At 35.5% G+C, this 25,297-nt stretch overlaps 1 protein-coding gene across 3 annotated transcripts in view; it reads left to right on the top strand.

Annotated features, from left to right (window-relative positions):
• Positions 1-16,011: 16,011 nt before the first annotated feature.
• Positions 16,012-25,297, top strand: part of LOC105218720 (uncharacterized) — a 28,402-nt gene continuing 19,116 nt past the window's right edge. For all 3 annotated transcript variants that reach the window (XM_054229970.1, XM_029044511.2, XM_054229966.1), the window contains exons 1-3: positions 16,012-16,170; positions 18,084-19,681; positions 23,456-23,603. In XM_054229970.1, the coding sequence (XP_054085945.1) occupies positions 18,157-19,681; positions 23,456-23,603 (1,673 nt within the window). In that variant the 5' untranslated portion in view covers positions 16,012-16,170; positions 18,084-18,156. The remainder of the gene's footprint in view (positions 16,171-18,083; positions 19,682-23,455; positions 23,604-25,297) is intronic.

Here is a 25,297-nt window from a genome sequence, read left to right as displayed (position 1 = left end):
TTGTTAAAGGTAAAGGTGGGCTGTGTGTCGAAAACACGCTCAAATTTTTGTGTATATAAGAGTATATGGTATGTTTTAATTTTATTTCGAAAGTTAGTTGTACAATGTCGATCCTGTGGTTCGTTCATATGTGCTTACAATTTTACAAAATAATAGTTGTATTCAGCATTGTAGACATTCTATAGAAAGCATTTACAACAAACTATAAATATTTAATTTATAAATTTGAAAAATAATATTTAAAATACATAAATACTTGCCTTAATACGAATTTGACTACCGAAAAGTGATGATCGCTATACCAAAAAAAGGTTAAAAATAATTTAAGAACGGTGTCTAGTTCTTAATATCTAAAAGAAATATAATGTGAACTGTTAATTAATAATATTAGTATAAAATGAATGTATATATAACAATTTAGTTGACCATACTGACAAGACAAATATAATTTCTATATCCTTGTTTCACTACAATCAGAAAACACCAAATATTGTAATTTTTTTTTTTTAAGGTGAAATAGTTAAGAAATGTTTTTCCTGTTCAACCCATTATAGTGTCGATGAGTCAGTTAGCCCAAAAAGTAAAACTTGAAACGTGTTTTTTCGAGACTTGCTGTTAAAAAATTTAAACTAGCAAGTTCTATGTGGATAAAGATTCCGTTTTTTTTATTGTTTTTGGTTAGCAAGAATTGTGCAAATCAACAAGTTAATCCTATTTATTTATTTAATGTTATTAAGATAACACACAATTCGACCCAAATATTCGGCATTAAGGAGTTAGGTGAGTTTCAGAGGCTAAAAACAAGGGTATTTTTATAATTTTATTTTTTTATAAATACAGTGGAACTTCTCTAACTCGAATCTCCATAATCCACAAAAAAACTTCGAGTTACAGAGACTTTGAGTTATAGAAATTTTCATTAAAACATACTTTTTTCAAACAGCTATAAAATATAGATTTATTCTCATTTTTATTTATTTACTTCGCAAAAAGTTTTATGTAAATACGTTAAAACATATATCCTCTAATCTTTTGGTTCTGGTATGTTGCAGTTTGCTATTCTTTGGCTCTTGACGTCTGTATCCCAAGCCTATTTTTATGCCTTTTATGCAATCCAGAAGTGTAATATAGATGTACTCTCTTAAAATTCTGCCTCTATAGTAAAATTTTAAATTTTGTATTGTGCCCTTGTCGAAAAATTCGATGTATGGAAGGAAATTTGTATGAAATTTGACTTCTATTGCCAATTCAAGAGTTCGAGTTATGGAATGAAATTTGATTTGGAAACGCTATTGCCAATCGAAATGTTCGAGTTATGGAAGTTCCACTGTGTATACAATCATATGTATTTCATTTCCACAATTCTGCATATCAAAGACACATTTTTGAAATTTTTATTTAAAAATTCCGAAAACTCCGCCTTTGGCACCTCATCTTCCATGAGGTGTCCACAAAAAAAGTTTTTGCCATGGACATGATAACCAAAAATATTTTGATAGTACATAGATAAATGTAGTTAATGAACGAAGGAAAAAAGAAAAACTTATATTTTGGATTTTTGGGAGAATTTTAACCATAAAACTAACTTTTTTGGTAAAATTTTCGCCATATATTGGTTCGAAAAAAAAATGTTCATTAACTAGAACTAGATAATGCTATTTAATAGAATCGCTTCATAAATTTTCGAGAAATCGTGTCCACCGACTTGAAAAATTTAGTTTTGACATAAACGCGTTTAAAGTTTTAAATTCGTACTGACATGGCCTGTTGGGCGGAACTTCCAAAGGGCACATCTTTTAGAGTATTACTCGGATTAATTTGATATTTTTCGAAAATATTTTAAACATATTGCGCTTTTTAATAAGATTTTTATACCCTGAACAGACAGGGTATATTAAGTTTGTCACGATGTTTGTAAAACCCAGAAGGAAGCGTCGGAGACCCTATAAAGTATATACATATATAAATGATCAGTATGTTGAGCTGTGTTGATTTAGCCATGTTCGTCTGTCTGTCCGTCTGTATATATACGAACTAGTCCTTCAGTTTTTAAGATATCGTTTTGAAATTTTGCAGATGTTATTTTCTCTTCAAGGAGCTGCTCATTTGTCGGAGCTGCCGATATCGGACCACTATATCATATAGCTGCCATACAAACCGAACGATCGGAATCAAGGACTTGTATGGAAAACTTCCGCATTTTACTACATATCGCCACGAAATTTGGTGTGAGTTATTGTTCATAGAAATAATTTATTCTCCGAAAAAATTGTTCAGATCGGTTCACTATAGCATATAGCTGCCATACAAACAACCCGGCTAAAAAGTATTAGTGAAATGTTTTCTTTTTTTTACTTACTTTTTCTTACATCTTTAGATTTGCTTATCCTGGGCCGATTTCAACTTATTTAGCGATATATACGGTACGGAAGATTGAAAATCCATATATGATGTATAGGGGGGCTGCAGTTAGTATTGATCTGATTTTGTCTAACTGGCACAAAAGCACATCTCTTTTAAAATTCTTTAGAATATATGAGAGATTTACCGATATTATCGGTAAAAAAATTAGCCACAAGGCCATTCACTCGTGCTTAATTTATACATGTATTTCCAAGTGAACGAATCAGATGGACTTCAAAATTGTGGTATTAGGAAAGTTGGCATGGGTGTTAACCGACTTTGCTTATTTTCAAACTATAGCATTTGGATGCCATAAAATGTTACGAACCGAATTTCATTGAAATTGGTTGAGTAGTCCCTGAGATATGGTAATACAAATATGTCTCCATTCATTACGATCGTCTGTATAAAATTTTTCATAGCTTGATTTGTGGCTTCGTTATAGCACTTTATAGCTCGAGGTTAACGCTATTTTTGTACCAAGGAACATGGGTACCAAGTTTCATTAAGATATCTCAAGTTTTACTCCAGTGCACGGACGGACGGACAAAGAGATAACCGTACCCCTGATCATTTTGGTATACATAACTCTCTATCGAATTCGTTTAGTTTTAGGGGTTTCAGACAACCGTAATGTGTGCGACATGTAGCGAGAGTATAAAAAATTGGTTTTTGATCTTCACAAAGAAACTTGAAGCTGTTGCTATAGTATGCGATCGGATTATAATTTTCTGACTTATTAGAGATAAATTAAGCGCGACATCCTTCAACTAAAATACTTAAAAGTTAAGTTAAGTTAAGTTAAAACTTATGGAGTTACTTCAACTAAACTGATTACAAATGTGCACACAAACACACAGGAATATATTTATCGGCGCCGAATGCAAAGGTGAATACATTGTACTTAACTATGTACAAATGGCAATTTTTGTAATTGTTTAAATGTGTATTAGTAAGTACGAGTATTATGACTGTGTGTTAGTTAGTACGCGTATATTAGTATGAAGCATTTATGAATGCATATAAATGTTCGTAGATACTTTTATGTCTCAGTCCTTAGTCATTTCTCGTGCTGCATTGCTTTTTAATGACAGCGTCGTCAGTATTCCACTATTCCTCAATGCTTTTGTTGTGGTTATAAGCAAACATACGCGCACATACACATACACACACGCAAGGGCGCGCGTGCTTGGGGGGGACACAAAGCCAGTCGTGTACACAAAGATCCAGATCTAGGTTGGTTGGTTGGTGTGTCCGTGCGTGTGCGGTTAATAAATCCCGCGGGAATGCTTTTAATTTATTGCTGGCACAGCAGTAAAATGTACAATGTTCGCAATGCACGCAGTCGCTTGCTTGCTCCGCTTGCTTGGTTGGCTGGGAGGTTTGGAGTTGGCTTGGTTCTTTGGTCGCCCATGTGGAAGTAGACGATGGTAGTTTTGCATGCCATTGTTGCTCTGCTGCTCTCATGCAAACATAACACACACACACACACACTCACGCACACGAGCGCTTGTGTGCGGTGCTTTGTATCGTTCCCTGCGGCAAGTGCTTTGTAACCAACCGGCTGCGGTGGGTGGATGGTTTAGACGGGTTGACAGGCAGCGGGGCCAACATGATCTCATTGAACAAGAAGAATAGCCGAAGGTAAAGCGTACTACTCTGCTTGCTGGAGACAGCAAGTCTACACACATAAAAATTATAATATCTACATACATAAATGCGAACGAGCAGGTGGCAAATGTGAGACGTGGCATCCAATGATGGCGTTTCGGAAGTGACCGCTGTCTGTATTCCCTTTGGAGCGTGTCTAATTTTTTCTTATTGTTTATATAAGTGCTTTGGCCATTTACAATGTGTGCGCAAATTTGTTTGGAAAGTGTAAGTGTAAATTTAATATGTCTTCGCTAAGTATGCTGACATAAATACAACCACACACACACACACACACACACACGCATATACACAAGCAGAGACATTAGCACACATGTCTTTTCAGAGGCTGCTGTGTGGCTGCTCAAATGCATTTAAAGCGAGGTGTTGACTCAATTTACTACAGTATATAAATCACATAACATTTTCATTCATACATACTACAGCTGTGTTCAAAATAATGACTCAATTTTAAAGGTGGCTTAAGTTGATGGCGGCAAGCCGTTAGCTTTGAGGTTAAAGGTATGTATTGTAGAAGGTATGCAGTTAATTTGAGTTGCTCCTTTGTTGTTGTCTTGTGGAAATATTTATTGAATTCGAATGCTGCTGGTATCTAATATCTAGTATTTTAACGCTGTCGCTCAGCCGCTGTGGGATTACCTTGGTTGCTAAATAAATATGGCAATAGCTCTTATTACTGGTAGCGCCAGATAGCTGTAAATCATTTTGACTATCAGGTGAGACTTTGTCGCGAAGCAATAGTTGGGCTATTAGCTATGCATTAAGTATTTTATAAGTCAGTTGGGAATTGCAGAAGATGTTCATTGGTGTCACTACTATACGCCTCCACATTGGGATCAGTAGAAAGTGTTCCTGTATAGAGTCCCACCGGTATCCTGCGTTCAATCAATGGGAGGTTTATTAGAGTCTTGTGACACACCACCTTTTTGTCGATTTTAAATCTGCTTACGACAGTACGAAAAGGAGCTGCCTTTACGCCGCGATGTCTGAATTTGCTATTCCCGCAAAATTAATACGGCTATGTAAATTGACGTTGAGCAGTACCAAAAGCTCCGTCATGATTGGGAATGACCTCTCCGAGCCGTTCGATACCAAACGAGGTTTCAGACAAGGTGACTCACTATCGTGTGTTTCTTTAACTTGATGCTGGAAAAAATTATACGAGCTGCAGAGCTAAATAGAGAAGGTACAATCTTCAATAAGAGTGTACAGCTGCTGCCGTACGCCGATGATATTGATATCATCGGAAGCAACAACCGCGCCGTTTATTCTGTTTTTTCCCGAATGGATAAGGAGGTGAAGCGAATGGGTCTGGAGGTGAATGAGGACAATAGGAAATATCTCCTGTCATCAAGCAAACAGTCGTCGCATTCGCGACTTGGCTCCCACGTCACTGTTGACAGTCATAACTTCGAAGTCGTAGATAGTTTCGTCCACTTGGGAACCAGCGTTAACAACACCAACAATGTCAGCCTCGAAATCCAGCGCAGAATCACTCTTACCAACATGTGCTACTATGGACTGAGTAGGCTATTGAAAAGTAAAGTCCACTCTCGGCGAACCAAAATCAAACTCTACAAGACGCTTATCATTCCCGTCCTGCTTTACGGTGCAGTAGCTTGGAAGATGTCAACATCAGATGAGACCACAGTAGGAGTTTTCGAGAGGAAAATTTTGCGCAACATTTATGGTCCTCAGAACATTGGCAACGGCGAATACCGCAGACGATGGAACGATGAGCTGTACGAGTTATACGACGACATTAACATAGTTCAGCAAATAAAAAGACAGAGGCTACGCTGGCTAGGTCATGTTGTCCGAATGGACGAAAACACTCCAGCTCTGAAAGTGTTCGAGGCAGTACCCACCGGAGGAAGCCGAAGAAGGGGAAGGCCTCCGCTCCTGGTTACACTTGGAATCTCGAACTGGCGCCGAACTGCGAAGGAAAGAGAGGAGTGGCGTGCTCTCATCGATTCGGCTATAACCGGCTAAACGGTTCAACGCCAATCACATACAAATGATGAGATGAGCTCTGAGACTACAATATATAAATTGGGATTTAAAGACAAAGTAAGGTTCTAGTTGTATTTGAATACTTTATTCGGAAATCCAGTTCAAGTATCTGTGGTAAGTAGAGCAGCTTACATCAACTCTAAATCTTCTCTAATCTTTGTGAAAGTGTGAAAAGTGAAAGTTTTCGGACTTCGCCCATCTTTCAAAAGTCGCCTAATTATCACATCGTAAATATTGTAACTCAATTGCAAATATTGTTACTCAATTACGCTTTGTTAGTGCGCCTACTGTATTATCAATAGCACTTAGTACCTACTCGTACACATGGTGTGTGCTTACCTCTGTAAGTATATACATAAGTATGTATGTTTGAATGCTTTCAAGCGCAAGCACACAAGTTTACAATGCAGGTAAATTGCAGCACTGCTAATTATTACTCATAACTACTTGCGTAATTGAAAAGAAATGCCTTGAGTAATTGAAGAGTCGGATGAGTGTGTATTGTCAGATAAAAAGTTTCGAAATAAACAATGAGTTAGACTATATGACGACGCTTGCAGAGAGTGTTGAGGTTCCGAGAATAGTTATAAAAACTTTTCGTAATTATTTAATGTGCACGGTCTTTCATGAATCAGATATAGACTCATTCTAGTTTTGTTTACAAAAATAAAAATTGGTGAAATTAGATGATAGCAAAGTAATATGAACTTCAGCGGCTTATTCATATAAATATTTATCTAAAACAACCTTGCTGGAAATTCAAAGAGAAATAATAGCGAATTGTAGGGGGTTTGTCTTATCTTCCGAGACGAGATACCGTTCGGGTGGTTTCAATGGTTTACTGTGCGGCATACCGAATGAATTCGATACTTAAGGAAAGCTCAAATTTAGTTGAATTCTTCCATCGTCCATTCAAAAGCGGGCACCACAGACCAAAGGAACTCTTCGTAGATCATTAATAGCTTAGCTCGGCATAATTTTTTTGTTTGACCGCATGAATCCCTATGGGGCAATTGCCAGTTGCAACCTCTACGACTAGGGAAAGATTAACCATACTGAGGGTGAAGAGTTCCCTAGACCTCTTGCGATTTTCCTTGTGTCAGAAGGATTTTGAGACACAACAAGTGCTATTGGCTGTCCAGCGCTTACTCAGTTCAGCTGAGGCCCATCCATCCAAAAGCAAATTACAAGAGGATAGTACCCATTCCAATGTAAGTGAGGCAGACGTACCAAGCCTAGTGAGCTCATTTCAGCTTTGCAATTTTCTGCGATTCCGTTGTGGCCGGGCACCCAAACTAGTCTGATTGCGAAGTGTTACGTTGCAACTGATAGTGAGAATTGGCATTCCCTCACCAGGCTGAAGCGCATAGACAGTGACCTCAAGGCTAATATTTTTCTAGATCCTTAGTATACTCTAAAACTAGTAAGAGGTTCAAATGAATCTTAAAATAAAAAGAAGTTCTTCATAAAAATTAATTAGACGATTTCAAAGCATTAAAGCTAAATGAACCTTAACATTAGAGGCACACACAAATTCGGGTAGAATAATCTGCCCAGTGGAGCCATCTACAACTATTTGCTAAAGATAATATTTTCCAATTGGGAATTAAGGTGCTTATCTAATTTAGTACATAGTACATGTACATACATATGTATGTAGGTAATGATTCAATTATGTTCGTCGCTATAAATGTGCACGTACACACATACTTATGTAAAACCGTAAAGATTTCCATAACAGTCAGAAATCGTATTATCTCCAAAGTGACCGAATCTAAAGTATACATTAAGCAGCCACTACTAACTGCTGTCAGTACTTAGTGACAATGCTAGTTCAAGTAAACTCTTATGAACCTGCAGCTAGCATAGCGTACATATGTACATTACCAGTTATGGACGACGATACAATCTACTGTCAAAATTCATAAAATTGAAACGGAACGAAAAATCAATAAAAATTCGTTTCCTTGCACTAGTGAGCTACTAAGATGAATTGTAAGTGCGGAAAGATAAAAAGACACTGAGAGCGCTTTACTAAATGCAGGGTGAATTGAAGAGAGCACACAATAACAGAGAATGCTCACAGCATAACTACTAGTAGAGAAGCGTACAATGAGTAGTGTGTGGAAATTCGCCGCAAAGTTGACCGCCACCAATGTTGGTCCGGTTTTGGAAATAATTGAGCGCGCCACATGCTGGCGGTGGTAGAATACCACATTCGCTACGCTACTCATAACAACAACTATCCCGCTTGCACTTAGGTCCTAGCATCTGTGATAATGCTACGTTTAGCAGAGACAGCCGCTGCTGTGTTCTATTCACAATGTCATCATCAGCACGCTGTGGGCGCATTGAGAGCATATCGCTATGCTAACGGCGGTAGGTTGTCGACCGTGTGTTATTTGACAGCTGCCGCACCAAGAAAACTCTTGACGCTCTGACTCTGGACTGACTCTCAACCGAATATACTCTTTGGAACAAATACTCCTCGTTACGATTTGGTTACGATGTGTTACGAAAAAGAGTGTGCATGAAACATTGCGCTATTTGGCATACGAGAGCCGTGCCTGCCTGCTAGTAGACATTGAACTTTAGTACAACAAGGTGGTTAATATTTGGAGCGGCTAACAAAATGTTTTGTGTATTTGCAAGAAGAAATTGAAATTAGTAAAACTGAACTGAACTGAAAAAGCACAGTCACAGTCGCACAGACCCAATCGCAGCCGCAGCCGCAGTCACAGCCACAACTTGGGCGCATATATACGTACTATAGTACAACGGGCAGCGGTAGTAGCTTACTAGCTACTATACTAACACATACACAACAACGCACTAGCAAAGCCAAGGCATTAGCATTCAATTAAAACAAAGAAGTTAGTGGTCGTCGCAGCTGCAGCTACACGAAAAAGCAGTCTGAATGTGTGTAAAGGTTTAAAAATTGTGAAAAAAGGTGAATATTAATTGAGAAAAAATCGTAAAAAACAACAATTACTAGTTATAGCGCACAGCAAGTATTATTTGCAGAAGTGTATGAAAATATTGCTAAAAATTCAGAAGCAAAATGAGAAAAAAGTGAAGTGTAGTCTGAAAAACGTATACGTATAGCTTATAATGTACATAGTACAATATGTATATGGTATAAGTATACGCATGTATAATTGTTGTTATTAATAAAAAATAAAGTAATAAGTTCAATAAATGGCAAATAGAATTGTGTTCAAAACGTAAGCGAGTATTCGATTTTTCCACCGAAAATTGTGTAAAATTTTGTATACCCTCAAAAGAAAACCCCCTGCGTGAGTGACGTGAACTGAAACCCGTACTAGTGTCGTGTCGCCCCTTTCACCGCTCAGTTGTGCTCTCACGACACCGCTCCCTAAAGTGGTGCATGTGAAACTTCGCTATTTGGCCAACATGTGCATATGTATGTATATGCTTGTCGTAGCTATGTAAGTCGGTACGGGATCTATTAAATGCACGGGCATACATTTTTCAACTTCAACTCGGAAGCAAGTCAGCAGATCGAGCGACATTCTGCATTACACACTGGATGATGGGCGCTTGAGTATGTTCATACATACATATGTACAAAGATTTGTATTTGTGTTTGTGTGTGTGTGTGCATATATGTCTGTGTGTGCAAAAGTAATTCCTCACCTTTCGTTCGTCTGTCGTGCAGTTTGAAGTATCTGGCGCTCCGCCAGACTGCAGTGCAGCAGCAATCAACGCAGCAAGAAACAAATCGAACCAGCCCAAAAGGAATCGAACGGAATCAAAAGCCAAAGGCGGAACAGTTGGCAATGGAACGAGAGTTGGGAAAAATGTTAAAAACTTGAAGTTTATCATAAGAAAATTAATACGCCAACAAAACTCTAGCTTCGCTCTGGCAGTCGGTACATCTGTATGGGTGTGTGTATGTGATGCATGTAGCATTCATAGATTGGAGTCACAGTCACAAGTTGGAGCGGCACACATTTCCAAATAATCATATCTTAAAATTATATCTAAACCCAATTACTCAGTTTCTCATAAAAGGCAACGAAGTTCCGCGCACATAAGGAAAAAAAGAAAAAAAAAAACAAGTTGAAAACAAGCTCGGTATAAGCACTAGCTCTTTGACGCTAACTCTGGCACTCTACATTTTCATAATTCCATTTGGCATTTGTTTGTCAAAGAGCGTGAAGCCAAAAGAGAAAGAACGCGAGCGACGCACTCGCTGACTTTAAGGATTGAGCCACGAGCATTCACGACAGGATAATAGCCAAAAAAAATGCAATAAAATTAAAAAAATAGCAAAATCGAATGGCGCAGCAAAAGAACAGATCGAAATGAAACTGGTTCAGCCTGCGTGAAATGCTGTAGCTGGTTGATAGCCGCCGCCGCCGCCACATCTGCCGTTTGTACTAGTACTCTTACAGCTCTGCAACGCTTTTGGGCAACACTTTGGCCTTGCTCTGGTGGAGAGCTTTTTACGGCAGGTCCTTCGCTACTGCATCAAACTAAGAGAGAGAGTATCCGAAAGACGTCTGTCTATTCGCCGCGTAGCTGTGGAAAAACACACCTTTCACTTATGTACTAACACTGCGCCGCCAGTTTTTAGAACGATAATAATCATAACTACAATCAGATTATGCTGATGACGGTAATGTAGTATATCATAATTGTGATTATGTTGCTGAACGCTGTCCTGAACACTGTGCATAGAGACACATAGATATGTATGTATCAGGTGCTTGTTAATGCTTAGGCATTAATTGTTTATAATTCGCCGTAATTTGTAAAAAAGCAGAAAAAATCAAAAAAGTGGACCTAACAGTGTGTTTATGTATGTATGTAATATAATAAATTACTACCGTTTTATTATAAAAATGTGGCATAATAAAGCTAAAACTATGTGATAAACCTTAATCTATGTACGTAGAAATAAGAAAACATAGAACTTGTATATAAGCTTAATATCGGCGGTTGATTACAGTGCTTGCAATAGTTTAACTAGTGCTAGTTTCGGCACAAATATATGTATGTATATGCGTACTATATGTAACTATATTATATATATAAAACCTTTTGCATTCACGGAGGTAATCGATTTTCTTTACGATTTTGGGTTCTCTTATCCACAACAGTAGAGTCGCCACTTGGTGGTCTTTGCAACTGTGGTATTATCTCAAAAATTTCTATGCCATAAAATGTTAAAAATCATCAAAAAAACTTATCCACTATTCGCAATACAAGTTGCTGGTATTCATTTTAATAGTTGGTATCTACTAAAAAGTTTTTCGCTTAGATTTCATTGTTTATTGAAATAACTTCATGCAAACTTCTTTAGTTTTTCCTTTTTTGTGCTATTTGATGGTTTCTCTCATAATTTCATTGCCAAATGAGAATTAACGATTTTGTGTTTTTATCTTTTATTTCCGCACACTCAATTCATAATCACACATTTTAATATATTAAAAAAACCGCTAATTATTATACATTTAAAATGTTGTATGATTAAAAAATATTTCCAATAGTACTTTGTCGATTTTAAAGGTCCTCAAAAGTTGTGTTAAAAAATAACGGGAATTTTTTGTATTATTCCCCTGAATACCGTTCAAATATCCAGCTGTATTCGTTGATTACTTTTTTTTTGTAGCAGCCGCTAAGGTTAGACGATTTTTTTTAGCTTCCTGATTTTCGTTTGTTAAAAGCTCATACTTCGTTGCCTGTACGTCCATTCATGTCCAAAAGCAATACTTTAACGCCTCAGACTTCATATTCGCCAGACATGGTTCTGTGTGTTTAGTAAATATGTATACAAGAAATCGCTAACCCAAAAATCGAGTTTGAGAAGTATTTCGACTATTGGAAGAAGCGCTAGCTTAAGTGCATCAAACCGATTGGAAACTATTTTAAAGACGACAGCATTACTCAATGTATAAATGTTAGTAAAAACACGAAAAAATCTGAATTTTTTTAGCATACCTCTTATAAGAAAACTATTTAAACATTATACAGAGAAATTAATTTCAATTTGAAAAAAATTTGAATTTTGTGAACTACAGTGGAACTCCTCTAACTCGAATCACCATAATCCACAAAAAACTTCGATTTACAGAATTTTCAATAAAACATACAATTTTGCAAAAAGCTGTAAAATATAGATTTAAACACTGTTTTATTTATTTTCTTTCTCAAAAATGTTTATGGACATACGATGAAAGATGTTTTCTGTAATTTGGTTTGTTTTATTTTGCTATTGTTTGGCTTTTGACGTCTGTATCCCATGTCTTGTGTTAGATGATTTATGTAATCCATAAGTGTAATATTATATTTTTTGATCACCTTCGTACTATATATCGTACAAAATTTTAAATTTTGTATTATGCCCTTGTCGAAAAGTTTGATTTATGGAACGAAATTTGTATGAAAGTTGCCTTCTATTGCCACTTTAAGAGTTCGAGTTATGGAGAAATTCGAATTAGGGAAGGAAATTTGTATGAAATTTGGCTTCTAAACGCTATTGCCACTCCAAAAGTTCGAGTTATGGAAGTTCCATTGCACTTATAAAGATATTATTGAGACAATTCCTTTATCAGATATGAAAATAAAATAGAGTTTTTTTTTCATTTCAAAGGACTCGAATGATATAAATGTCGCCTACATAAATATGATTTTTAGTTTTTAGTGCCATTATAAATTTTGATTGTCAGAAATTTTTTGATTTTAATGGTTAGTTGACAAACCCAAAGTCGAAACATTATATTTCTGCAGTGTTGATATTTGATAATTACAATTGTCCAGATGTTAATTATTATTATTTAAATTCAAATTTAATTATTATTTAAATTCATTTGCTGAAGTAAATACCTACAAGCAGTGGATACCTCTGACTATTGAGCAGAGCAGTTTTCGAAATATTAAAAAAAAAATTATATACATATTATGAAAATCTATATTAGTTAACTGATTAAATGTATCAAATAGAGGCAATTCAAATTTGTTATTCCCTAGTTACAATTAATTTTTAGTCTCAATTGCACAATTTGAAGGTTTAAATAAATATTATTGAACCAAAGGATACTAAATTTCGATCTATATTAGAAAAATATGAGAAAATTACTTTTGAAGTTTTCGATTTAATACATAATAATACGGCATATACACATTCATATGTACACATCTGTATGCATAACTCTCAAATTTGTCTTGCTTTCTTAAAGACTGGTACACATACATTTTATCTGAATTTAGGCCATTGATTAAAGACATTTTAATCCCCGCGTAAATCAAATAAATTTCTTACTTAATAAAATATATATTTTCTATAATTCTCTCGTCTATTTGCTCATCATATACGAGTAGAGTTTCAGAAAGAAATCCGCTATTCGTGCAAGAAATGAGAACGCCTTGTCTGCGTTGCTTCCCTCCCGAATAGTATTTATGGCATATCTTCTAGTTTTTGACAGGCAGAATGCATGGAAGAATAAAATGGTTTAGTTGAAGTAGGCGCTGCATGCACCAGGCTACTATTTAGTGCACTGCAAGATGTCTGCATAAATTTAAAAATTTATCAACCCTCCACACTTTGGAAGTTATGTGCCCACACGCACACATACACTGGCGGCACACACGAACCTATGTGTATTTATAATAGGTAGATATGGCGATAAAAGTACACCTTTAAATGGAGCCACATACCATATAATAAATACATATTCAGATAGATAGAAGATAGCTATGCATAAATACGTAGACCATGTCAGGTGTGTGTTGAGGCGCCCTGAGGCGTCTGCTGTTCTACCAACCGTTGGCCCCTACTAAAAATGACTAACTTAAATTACTCGTATAATTTTGTAATTTATTTTTTTTATTTTTTAATATAAATTTATGCATACCATACCTCATCCAGTGCCAGTGACACGGTAGTCTTATTTACATAAAGATGTACACTTAAGCCTGTTTGGCATTTGTCTGCCTGTGTGTGTGTGCGTCTCTTCTTTTATAGTCGTAATATCATTTATAGCGTAGCATAGTCGCCTCAACTTGTGCTTGTTCCTCTCAGCATGCAACTATGCAGATGGACGCACATACACATTTACACCTACGTATTAAAACTCGTTAATATGTATGCATTTTCATCACTTCGTATTAGGGTGATCGAGAAAAATTGAATTATTTGGTTCTCTTAAAAAGAGAAAACCCTATAAAAAACGTTTAGCTAAAAGAAACTTGTATAACAGTAACCACATTTCGAAAAGTTAAAGTTCAGTTTTCTAACTCAGAAAGGAAATGTTCGAAAAAATTAAATATTTACTTATCGATAATATACTGAAAAATATGTATTAAGAGAAAATGTAGATTTTTCGAACTTCGAAAACGAATATTTTGATTTTGGAGGCTAACTTCGAAAAACGAAGAATACAATTTTTTACTTAGGACTCCATCTCCCGGACAAAATATTTTCGTCCAATATTTTTTTAAATTTTTTTCCATAAATTCAACTTTTGACCCCTCATATCATCTGTCAAATAAGCTTAACCGAAAAACCTTATACACCATTGAAATAAGAAGAAAATCGTGATTATTTCCATAATTTATTTTTACATACTATACATTTTTTATAACATACATATATATTATAATTAATAACGACGTTTTCAGTAAGCTCAATTTCGAACTACGAAGTTACATATTACGATTTTAGAGGCTAACTTCGTTTTTTTACTTATGACTTCATTTCATGAAAAAATAGACTGATTTAATACCCTGAAAAAAGTCGATGTTATCTAATGTAGTGCTATCAAATTTTTACTTGTATCGTTCTTATTCACTTTGATCGACCACCCTAATATTTATGCTTGCATTTGAATGTGTCATTTTTGAATATAAAAACAATAAATAACGAATAATAACATATCACGGTTGCTTGGACGAAGTTTTAGCACTGGAGAGACAGCAGTGTAGAAGAAATAGCTTCAAAATTTGTAAAGAATTTAGTTAATAAGTTCAAAATACCTAAGCGAAACGAGTATACTATTGTGTTAGCTATAATAGTATTTAAATATTTAAGTTATATGTGAAGTTATTGAAAGGAAAAATTCGAATACTAATGTGGAAGGTATTAAATTTTTAGGTTGTTCGGAGGTGTCGTGTTGCTTGCAGGTGCTTTGGTTTGGTTGTGAAAGTATTTTTTTTTTGTCTACACTCAAATTTATACTCCATTCTAATATGCTTTACTTACTTTACTTTACTAAAATCCCTTACTTACTTTGGTTGAGAACACAGGTTGTCAGGTACGCTGCAGCGATAAGGCAACAAAAGATAATCACATTTGAAATTTGTGAGTAGATATCATTGTAGAATGCTTATACAACGGTAAATATAGTGCTTTCCAGTCAAATAATACATTTGCATTAATATATGATTACTTAAATTTATAGGCAATTCATTTGTCTATAGTAAAAAGAATAAAAATAATTAAAAACAATAATAAAATCATTATATAAATCTCTCGAAAATATGAAAGCACAGATTCCCCACAATAAAATTAATGTCGATCGTTTGTTTTTATTAGAGCATTTATATAAAATTATTTTTAAAATAGCCAGAGTAATCAGCACATAATTAATAATAAAGTGACACACATCATTAAACACGCACACACATGCAATGCGGTGTGCACAAGTAGCGCAGCCGCATTTCTTCCATACATAATTTATTCGAAGATATTAGAAATGGAGCAAATATAGAAAGCTTTGACTTATCATTTTATTAATGTTTGTCTTATATTCCTTATATTCTTAATATATGAATATTATACAGCTAAATTACGAGCTAAAAATTGATTTTATATATGAGCACGGTTGTATAGTATATCAACATTAGAACTGAACTGAAGTGTTGTTGAGTGGGTGTTGGTGGTGTTGCACTAGCTCATCATTTTGCTACTGACTAAAGGCGCAGTTCTTCCCTAGTTGTGCTCACACTCTTTTATAAGCCTTCAAAGCATCAACACATGCATTTCTAGGAATTGAAAAAAGTTTTTTTTTTGAAAATTAAATTTATTGCTATTTAGCACGTAATTGCAATTTTGATAAGGTAACGGAAAACTTTTCTGACTATCGAAGTGTTGTTTTTGTGTTTTAAAATAATGTAAATATTGTTTCTGTTTTGCAACGAATACTGATTTCTATAGAAAAAACAAATTATTTATTGGAAAATTAATGCTAATGAGTAAATGTTATACAATCAGTTGTTGTTATTATATGTATATGTATAAATGGGTTTTACGCTTAGATTTTTTAAATAAGCTTGTTTTCTTAAGTGTGAAGTACGTTCAATTATTATTAAACAATTGTAGTCTCTGGAAAGTTTTTGAGTCGACTTCAAACTATTGATGTAAGACTATCTCAGTGAAAACTTTGATCGAAAAACGGAAGCATTGATTCTAAGTGGATTCTAAATGGTTTAAATATGCCAGAAGTGTTCAAAAAAGAATATATTTATTCGTCTACATTAATGTTGTCGCGTTCAAAATAGTCTTTCGATATTCTGCACTTATGACAGTGTGCAGCTTGTAAAACACCGTCACACCTATGAAGGGATCTTCTAATAAGACTGCATTGGTTATTTTGAGGGAGTCAAAAATTAATTCTGGAAATATTTTGAACTAGGATGTATTCTCAACAACAACCACAATACGCGTCTTGCAGTGAAGCAGTGAATGTTTGGATGTTCAAGACTTATTTCAACACTTATTTCATCCAAATTTTGTCAAAAGTTATCTTGCTGAAATAATGCAGGCTTCTAAAGAACGATTTTGCTGCATTTTTAAGTTCCTACCGATATCTGGTGTTGCAAGAAATGGAGAGAAATGACTATCACTATATTAAAACTCTTATGGCATCTCGCAGCCTTCAACGTCCAAAAGCCGCATTTTCTGGAACGTCACCGTATCAAACACGGACACGAACACGGTCACGCGCAAACCAAACACGCCTATTGGTCGAAATCCTTAAAAGAAAATGTGGCTGGCTCGGGCATATTTTGAGACGAGGCCTAGATACAATCACACGAAACGTTTTAGAATGGAATCGACAAGGCAACTGAAGGAAAGACCGACCCGTTGTAATCTGGAGCATCTTGATATCAATGATCCAAAGAAGTTGGAGTCAAACCAACTCAAAGAGACTAGAACAAGGTCGCAATGAATGGAGGAATCTCATTGCGACCCTTTGCTCTCACGCGGAGCCATATAATACCATATTTAGATACATAAATATATAGAAACGATTGGCTGCTGATGATTTGTCTTTAAAATTACTAGTCGAACTGGTTATAAATTTTACTATACGACCATGATGCTGATGTACTATTATATATTTGAAGTTATAAAAAAAATAAGATATGCAAGGAAGCAAAACTGAGGTTATAACAAACAGCAAATAGTTGGGCGTGGTTTGCAACAACAAGCATTCCTAACTGTTGATTCTATACTCTACAAGGAGAAATTAAAACATATTGCCGCTTAGGGGAAGAAAATACTTAACGCATTTCTTAATACAATGTCTAAATTAGTCCCTTAGGGTAGAACACATATGTTGGAGGACATATGTAATAAAATATGTATGCAAATTAAGACGTATAAGCAGGGCACATACATATTGAAGCTACGTATATATACATATGTATACATAGTTACATATACTAAGTGATTGTGGATGTCTCACTCTTTTTAAATGCATTTCCGGATACAGACATATTTTTTTATTAACGGTAATTAAGAAGTTATAAAAAACGAACAAATATGTGTAAAGCAGAGATACAATATGGCAGCAGTCGACTTTTTTTTAACGAAATGCAATTACATACACCTACGAGTATATGAATGTGGCTGTAATTTAATTACACCTACAGATGTGTGAACATAAAAAACATATTACTCCATAAGATTTCTCATTAGCCTTATTTCATGTCGCCTTTTCTTTTTGTCTTCTTGTTTTCCATTGCAGTGCGAGACGGCAGAAGAAGTAGCAGCAGCAGTAGTGGCAGCAACAGTTCAGCAACCAAACAACAACTACTCCAATGAAGGCGACAATAAAGTATTCACCGCCTAGCTTGAATTCGTATCAAAATGTTCCTCATGCAGAATGCACAACAACAACAACAAATAAAACAAAGATAAAAACAAGAGAAACTACATTAGGATGTGTGGTGGATGTGGCGGTAGACAGCGAACAGGAGGACGACAACAGCAACAACAGCAGCCACGACGATCCTATTGCAATCGACATGGGCAGAAGGCAACGGTGTAGGCACAATTATAGCCACAGTGACAGTGAAACGCGAGTTGTCACTAGGGGCGACAGCATGAGTGCGAATCTGAGAAGCAATTGCTGTCAACGTGAACATAAAAATTATCGCAAACATGTGATGTCCCAACTGGCAAGCCGCAAGAGGGACAACGTCGACGACGACGACTACGATAACCACATGATGTTGACGATGATGAGGAGGCCAGCGTCTGTCACAAATGTACGGGAACGTCGCCAGCCGCAATATACACGCGACTCAACGGTAATTTTAGCGACGCAAGTCGAGCCAACAAGACGATTGAAGAGGACGTTGTGTGACGATTTCGCAACAGCACCCGAGACACAATTAGCAAATGAGTCAGCAATTAGTGGTACTATGGCATCAGCATTTGAGTTGAGCACATTGAGTGCAGCATTAAATGCAGGTGAAAGCTCAGCGCTTAACTGCGATGATTTGCTCGATATTAAGTCAAGCTCAGAGGAAAGACTAACACCCACACTGGCGATAATGTCAGCAACAGCAACAGCAACAACGGCGGTCACACACACGGCATCATCAACATCTAGCTGTACTGTAGCGGCACCAACACCACCCCCTTGCCTAGCGGATAATTTTAGTTTAAGTAACAAAAGACAATTAGTTATGCCAATTGAGGAAGAGAATAGATTAGGTAATGCATTGATTGGTGCGCAGCTATTCAATCCAATGCCGCGGGCACGACGCTCAAGCACTGATTGGTATGATCTCGCAACGCTGGAAGCGCACACAGAATGGCAGCAGAGCATATTTTCGCAACCCACTTCAACAGCGCTGACAGTGGGCATAGAGAGGGCGTTCGCTTTTTTCGCCGCCGTAATCAATGCTAGAAGAAATCAGTTGATGGCAGAGGCGGCCTACGCAAATGCTGTGCTACGTAGTCTTACTGACGCGCTATCCACAGGAAATTCGCAAACAACGACAACATTAGAATGCAGGTGCTTTAAGGAAAAAAGTGATATTTGTAAGGTTGCCGATCAGAAGGCGGAGACGGAGGCGGAGGCGGAGGCTGCTACTGTAGTTGAAAGAGAAATGTGCAACTCAGCAGGCTGTAATGATAGACAAGTCGCAAGCCAAGCACATCAGCATTCAACACAACGATTCAATTTCTTTTCTGCGTTAACCCCGCTGTTTCGAAGAAATATTTGTTCTTACGCTTTAACAGCTGTGCCGCCTTGGACGCCTAATCTTATGGTTTTATCACTGCTTATGCTGACACTGGCTGCGCCGGCCAGATGCTGGACAGGACGATCAGATGGTGAGTAATTATTTTGTTTTTGTTGTTTGAGCTTTACATTATACTACTGAGGGATGTTTAAATAATTTTGGTTATGAAAGGTCTGTTAAGAATATACTTTCTAATTGGGAAGTCAGAATGTGTATCGAGTTAAAGTTGCTCAGTTTTGGTGATATTTTCATACTTTTCGTGGTTGTTAGAAGCTATTATATTTAAATTTTTCATCCAGTAGTATGGAGGAGTTATTTCATACTTCACAGTGCTAATGTCCTATGTCATCTTTGGCTACACAAGAAATACAATAATAAAGAAAGACTTTTAAAATAGTCGGTATAAGAGATGAGTCCATATTTACAATAGATCCCGACTATCTATTATAATCAATCTCCAGCTACTTAAGGGAATTATGCTTTCAGAGAAAACCCATAGACAAGAATATTAACGGATCGTAAATTCTTCTTTGTTGTTACGGAACCACCACATTAATCTTGAGAGCAAACTATTTTCTTGGGCTCTTCAATTATTTTCATTTATTTTTAAGATCATTCCGGTCTTGAGGGAATATGATAACTTTTGTTCCATGAGGCCAATAGGTACACATGCGGTGAAACTAGGGATCCTGACAGATGCAAGTGGTCAAAGCTGTTGGGAGGAAGACGTGGAATCACCTAAGCATTTCCATATACTGCCAGACTGAGGTCGAAACATCTCGGTAGGCACACCCTCGGCGAATCTAACGAGTTGACATTAGCCGACTAAAGAATATTGTAACAGATACCAATCGTTTTGTCGAATCGTGAGGGTCTCTCTGATCCATTTAGAGTTTTTTTGCATTACAAAGGACAGCGCTCGTAACTGTCTTTCTAACGACCTTACCTAACCTAACCATTAGGTCAAAGATATTTCACAATTTTTTTTTCACTCGGCTTAATCATAATAGTACGAGACTTTTGACTCCGTATCAGCGCCCAAAACTGTATTAATTTTTTTTTTAATATAACTGTGTTATATGTTTGCATGCGATATTCGAATATGAAATTTTTTAATTCTTATTTTGAATGCCAAATTCAATTCCATTCGTAATTAAGCTATATTGCAGAATTTATTTAATTCATGCATTTCAACTTCTTTTATTGTCGCATCTCATTGAAAAGAGTCTCGTCTTTTATGCCTCCTGGTGAATGTACGGAATGTGACATACATACAGATATTTACAGTTCAGAGCCATGACGGCTGTTCCATCCGATATAGGGTAAGTGGTGTTGTGAGCTCACAGCGGTCAAGTCACCCCTAAGTGCAGACATCGGTCTAAGCATACACATACACAGGCATACTCGCATACTCAGAAGTATGCCATATTTACGGCGTTTGCAAAACGTATAAAATATAATAAAAAAATAACACACACTACAGTGCATGCATTCCTTTCCTGTCTCCGAGTATCTATTAGTCGAAGTGGGTACTCCAGTTGTTGTGCATATACGTACTTGTACATGTCTACATACACCCATACATTTGTAAGCATGAATTTGATTGTGCATTTTAGCTACGCTCTGTGCATCGTGCATATAAATATAAATATGTTGTCAATGCTTTCCACAGTTCCATGGTAAGGGTGACAGCCGCTCAGTAGGTAATTGTTACTTTTTTTAATATTCTTCAAACGTGTATGAACTCCTCGCTGATATGCCAGCATTTTCATAAGCATTTACGCTTTGTTGCGTCGTCGTGGGTTACGTTTTTGTCCATGGACAGTTCACACTATACACCACATAACGCTTTCGTTTTCTTTAACTTTCCATTTCTCTTCACACACTCGCACTGCATAGGGTGGTTGCAGGCCACTAATCCGAACAATTTACAGAAATTAAAAAGCCACAAATCTTTTGTACAAAATGAAGGCTTAATTACGCATTGTCGTTGGATATTTGTTGGACTTACATATGTATGTTATGTATATATCTGCTTGTGTGTTGAATATTAATGTGATTACCGCACAAGTACAATACATAAAATTATATATGCATTCTTAGTATGATTGCATAATTTTCTTTTTTTTCGAAATTTCCGTTATTCTCCCTTGAATTTGGCTTTAAATGTGTATTTATGGCAATTAGGGTGTCATATATAATGGGAAATTTTTTATAGGTTTATAATTGCATAGAAGAATTCTATTCATGCCTGAAATTCTAATCGGAAAACTCGGCGGTAAATTGTTGCTGTCGGAGTTAAGTTACAGTGTTTTTATACTCTCGCAACAAAGTTGCTACGAGAGTATTATAGTTTTGTCCACATAACGGTTGGTTGTAAGTCCTAAAACTAAACGAGTCAGATATAGGGTTATATATATCAAAATGATCAGGGTGACGAGAAAAGTTCAAATCCGGATGTCTGTCTGTCCGTCCGTCCGTGCAAGCTGTAACATGAGTAAAAATTGAGATATCTTGATGAAACTTGGAAGACGTATTTCTTGGCACCATAAGAAGGTTAAGTTCGAAAATGGGCGTAATCGGACCACTGCCACGCCCACAAAATGGCGGAAACCGCAAACACTTAAAGTGCCATAACTAAGCTATAAATAAAGCTATGGAAGTAAAATTTGGTATGAAGGATCGCAGAATGAAGGGACGACGTAATTTTTTTGGGGAAGTGGGCGTGGTCCCGCCCCCTACTACGTCGTTTTTTTAGCTACTTCTTAATACAGTCCAAAAATGAAAGAAATCGGATAATAACCACGCCCACCTTCCATACAAAAGTTAGGTTGAAAACTACTAAAAGTGGCTTAACTCACTAACGAAGAACGCCAGAAATACTAAATTTCACATAAGAAATGGCATATGGAAGCTGCACTCAGATTTTTTTACAAAATGGAAAATGGGCGTGGCGTCGCCCACTTATGGGTCAAAAACCATATCTCAGGAACTACTCGACCGATTTCAATGAAACTTGGTTTGTAATAGTTTCCTTACATCCCAATGATATCTTGTATAAATTGGACAACCACGCTTATTTCCTATATACCAGAACTTTGAAGAAGAAGATCTGAATCGTTTACTTTACAATATATAAAGTAAGCACTAGTAAAGATATCGATGCAGAACTTTGCACAAATACTACGTTTATAGTGTCTTTTCATTTATGGAAAACGTTCAGTGTTTTGACATTCTTTGATACGAAGGTTATTGAAATTCTATATTTGATTTCGACTGAACTCAAAACGGTCAGTGTGACGAGTAGAGTTAAAATCCGGATGTCTGTCTGACCGTCCGACTTTTCGTCCGCCTGTGCAAGCGATAACTTGAGTAAAAATGGAGTTGGAAAAATGTCTTTATGTTCAATGTCAGGAACGGAACTACTCGCTCAATTTTAACGAAATTCGGTTTATACAATTTTTGACATCCCAATAGTATAGTTTGAAAAAAAAAATACCTAATCTGACTAAATAGAATACTAAACAGGGCCTCAGTACGTGTAACTAATTTTTAACCTCAAATATAGTGTGCCTCTGTGACAAAAATGAAAAAAAAAAACAGCTTAATACTTCCTCTAAATCTCATATATGTACCTAATATTAGGGTTATCAAATATACGGAGCGCTTTATAGAATCGTCGGAGTTTATTATTCTCTATCAGTTTTAGCATGTGGACCATCCACAGTGATCATCGCTTAATGAGATTATATTCTACTATTAGTGCTTTTAAGGCATCAATTTTAAAGTTCAGAAAACAAGTAGCTCCATAAGAAATTGGCATTTTATAACAACAAATTTTTAAGTTAACTATTTTCATTCACAGTTCCAACAAACTGCACTTTTCCCGCACGCTGGGAGGGTTCATGGTTCCTATCTGGCTATCAACAGTCTATACACATAAAGGGTTCACAATTCAGTTATCGTGGTAAATGTGCGGCTTCGGATGGTAACAAATATTTGATTGTTGACGAGTAAGTTGATATGTTCTATTCATTATTTATACAAGTAACTAAATACATATATAGTATAAAATATTATAATTTATTATATGCATATTTAATTGTGCAGCAGTGCAGCGCTTTAAATCAAAGCAAAATTATCAGAGGCAAAGTAATGGGTTGAAAAAAAAAGAATTAATGAGTTAAATTCAAATTTTTTTTTCAAAATTTAAATTATTATAGAAATTACAGTATAAACTGTTTATAAAAAGGGGTTAAATTATGAAAAAAAGAATTACAAACAATTTAAGTTTTATTTTAATATTCGAAAATTTTTAATTACAATTTTATATATATGTAGGCCTATATTGTTACTGTTATTGTACTGTGCTCTTGCCTATTTAATACATACCTACTTATATACGTATATTTTATGGTAACAAAATTTGTTGCAACTGATAACGGTATGCGTATTAAATGTGCTTACCTAAATTTAAAAATATTTTTTTTTTAATTTTTTTCTTTTGTTATTTGTTAATGTATTGCGTTAACTACTATTCCCGCTCCTTGTACTGTTCCACACACAGTTTTACGTTATCTGCTCTTTCACACCATACTATTTGCGTGTAACGTATTTATTAAATACTGAATTATGTTTAAATTACGTTTGCTTTTGACATAAATAATAAAAGTAAATTCTTAAAGAAAGTTAGTGTCTTTATAGAAATTTATTTTTATAAAAAACTTACTTTCTTTGCTTGATACTATTCCAACACAGTTTTTTTTCGTTCAAAAGTGGTACTGAACGCACACGGTTCTCCTTGTGTGTGTTCTAGAAATCAGTATTGAATTTTTTTTTTTTGTTTTTGTTTCAGTACATGTTTCTTGTGTGACTGTCCTTTTTCTACTCTACTGTCTTGTTCCCAAGTTGTTTGATAATGACGTTATGTTTTGTAGTTGAAATTGTAATAGTTTTTTATTTTGTTGAGAAATCATAAAAAAATAATTCGTAACTATTTCAGTTCTTTAGCAGCAAAATACAAACGTGTTTGACAAACTGATGTCTTAAATGTGTTATGCTCATATATTTTTCAAGATTATTTATTTAAACTACCTACACACAGACATCATACATTTAAAATATAAAAAAAAATTAAAATAAAAACAAACAGCTTGTTTTGTCTGTATGTCTTTTCGATATAAAATTTTTCTTAGTTTCTCTAGAGTTAAATGACCTGTCTTATTTTTCTGTAAAAGAAACAAAAAAATTTTATATGAATTTTGCACAGTTTATAATGTTAATTATTATGTTCTATTTTTGATCACTGCGTTTTTTTTCACTAAAAACATACATTCTTCATTACTGTTTTTACAGCGTTGTAATTTTTATGATATGTTTAAATATTTTTTATTTTTTTATTTGAAAAAGTTTCTCGTTATTTTTAATGATTTACTTTTTTTATTGTATTTACTTTTGCGTTTCATGCTTTTGAAAAATTGTGCATTTCGAACTATAATAAAATAGTATAGGGAATAAACTTATATTTATCGGGACCTATATAATATGTATGATAGATTATGTATTTGTACTACTAATTTTTGATTTTCGAATCTAGAAACCAGTTTCAGGACCTGAAAGTTTATTGTACCTGATCAAAAATATTGAAAATTTCGGTTCCTTCAGTTTTTTTAATGTTGGCGCCATTCTTACCACCAAGTGGTTTCCA

Source organism: Zeugodacus cucurbitae, chromosome 2, assembly GCF_028554725.1.
Source record: "Zeugodacus cucurbitae isolate PBARC_wt_2022May chromosome 2, idZeuCucr1.2, whole genome shotgun sequence".
Classification (NCBI taxonomy): Eukaryota; Metazoa; Arthropoda; class Insecta; order Diptera; family Tephritidae; genus Zeugodacus; species Zeugodacus cucurbitae.
Note: the sequence above shows the minus strand (reverse complement) of the source record. Positions and strands in the feature narration are given on the sequence as shown.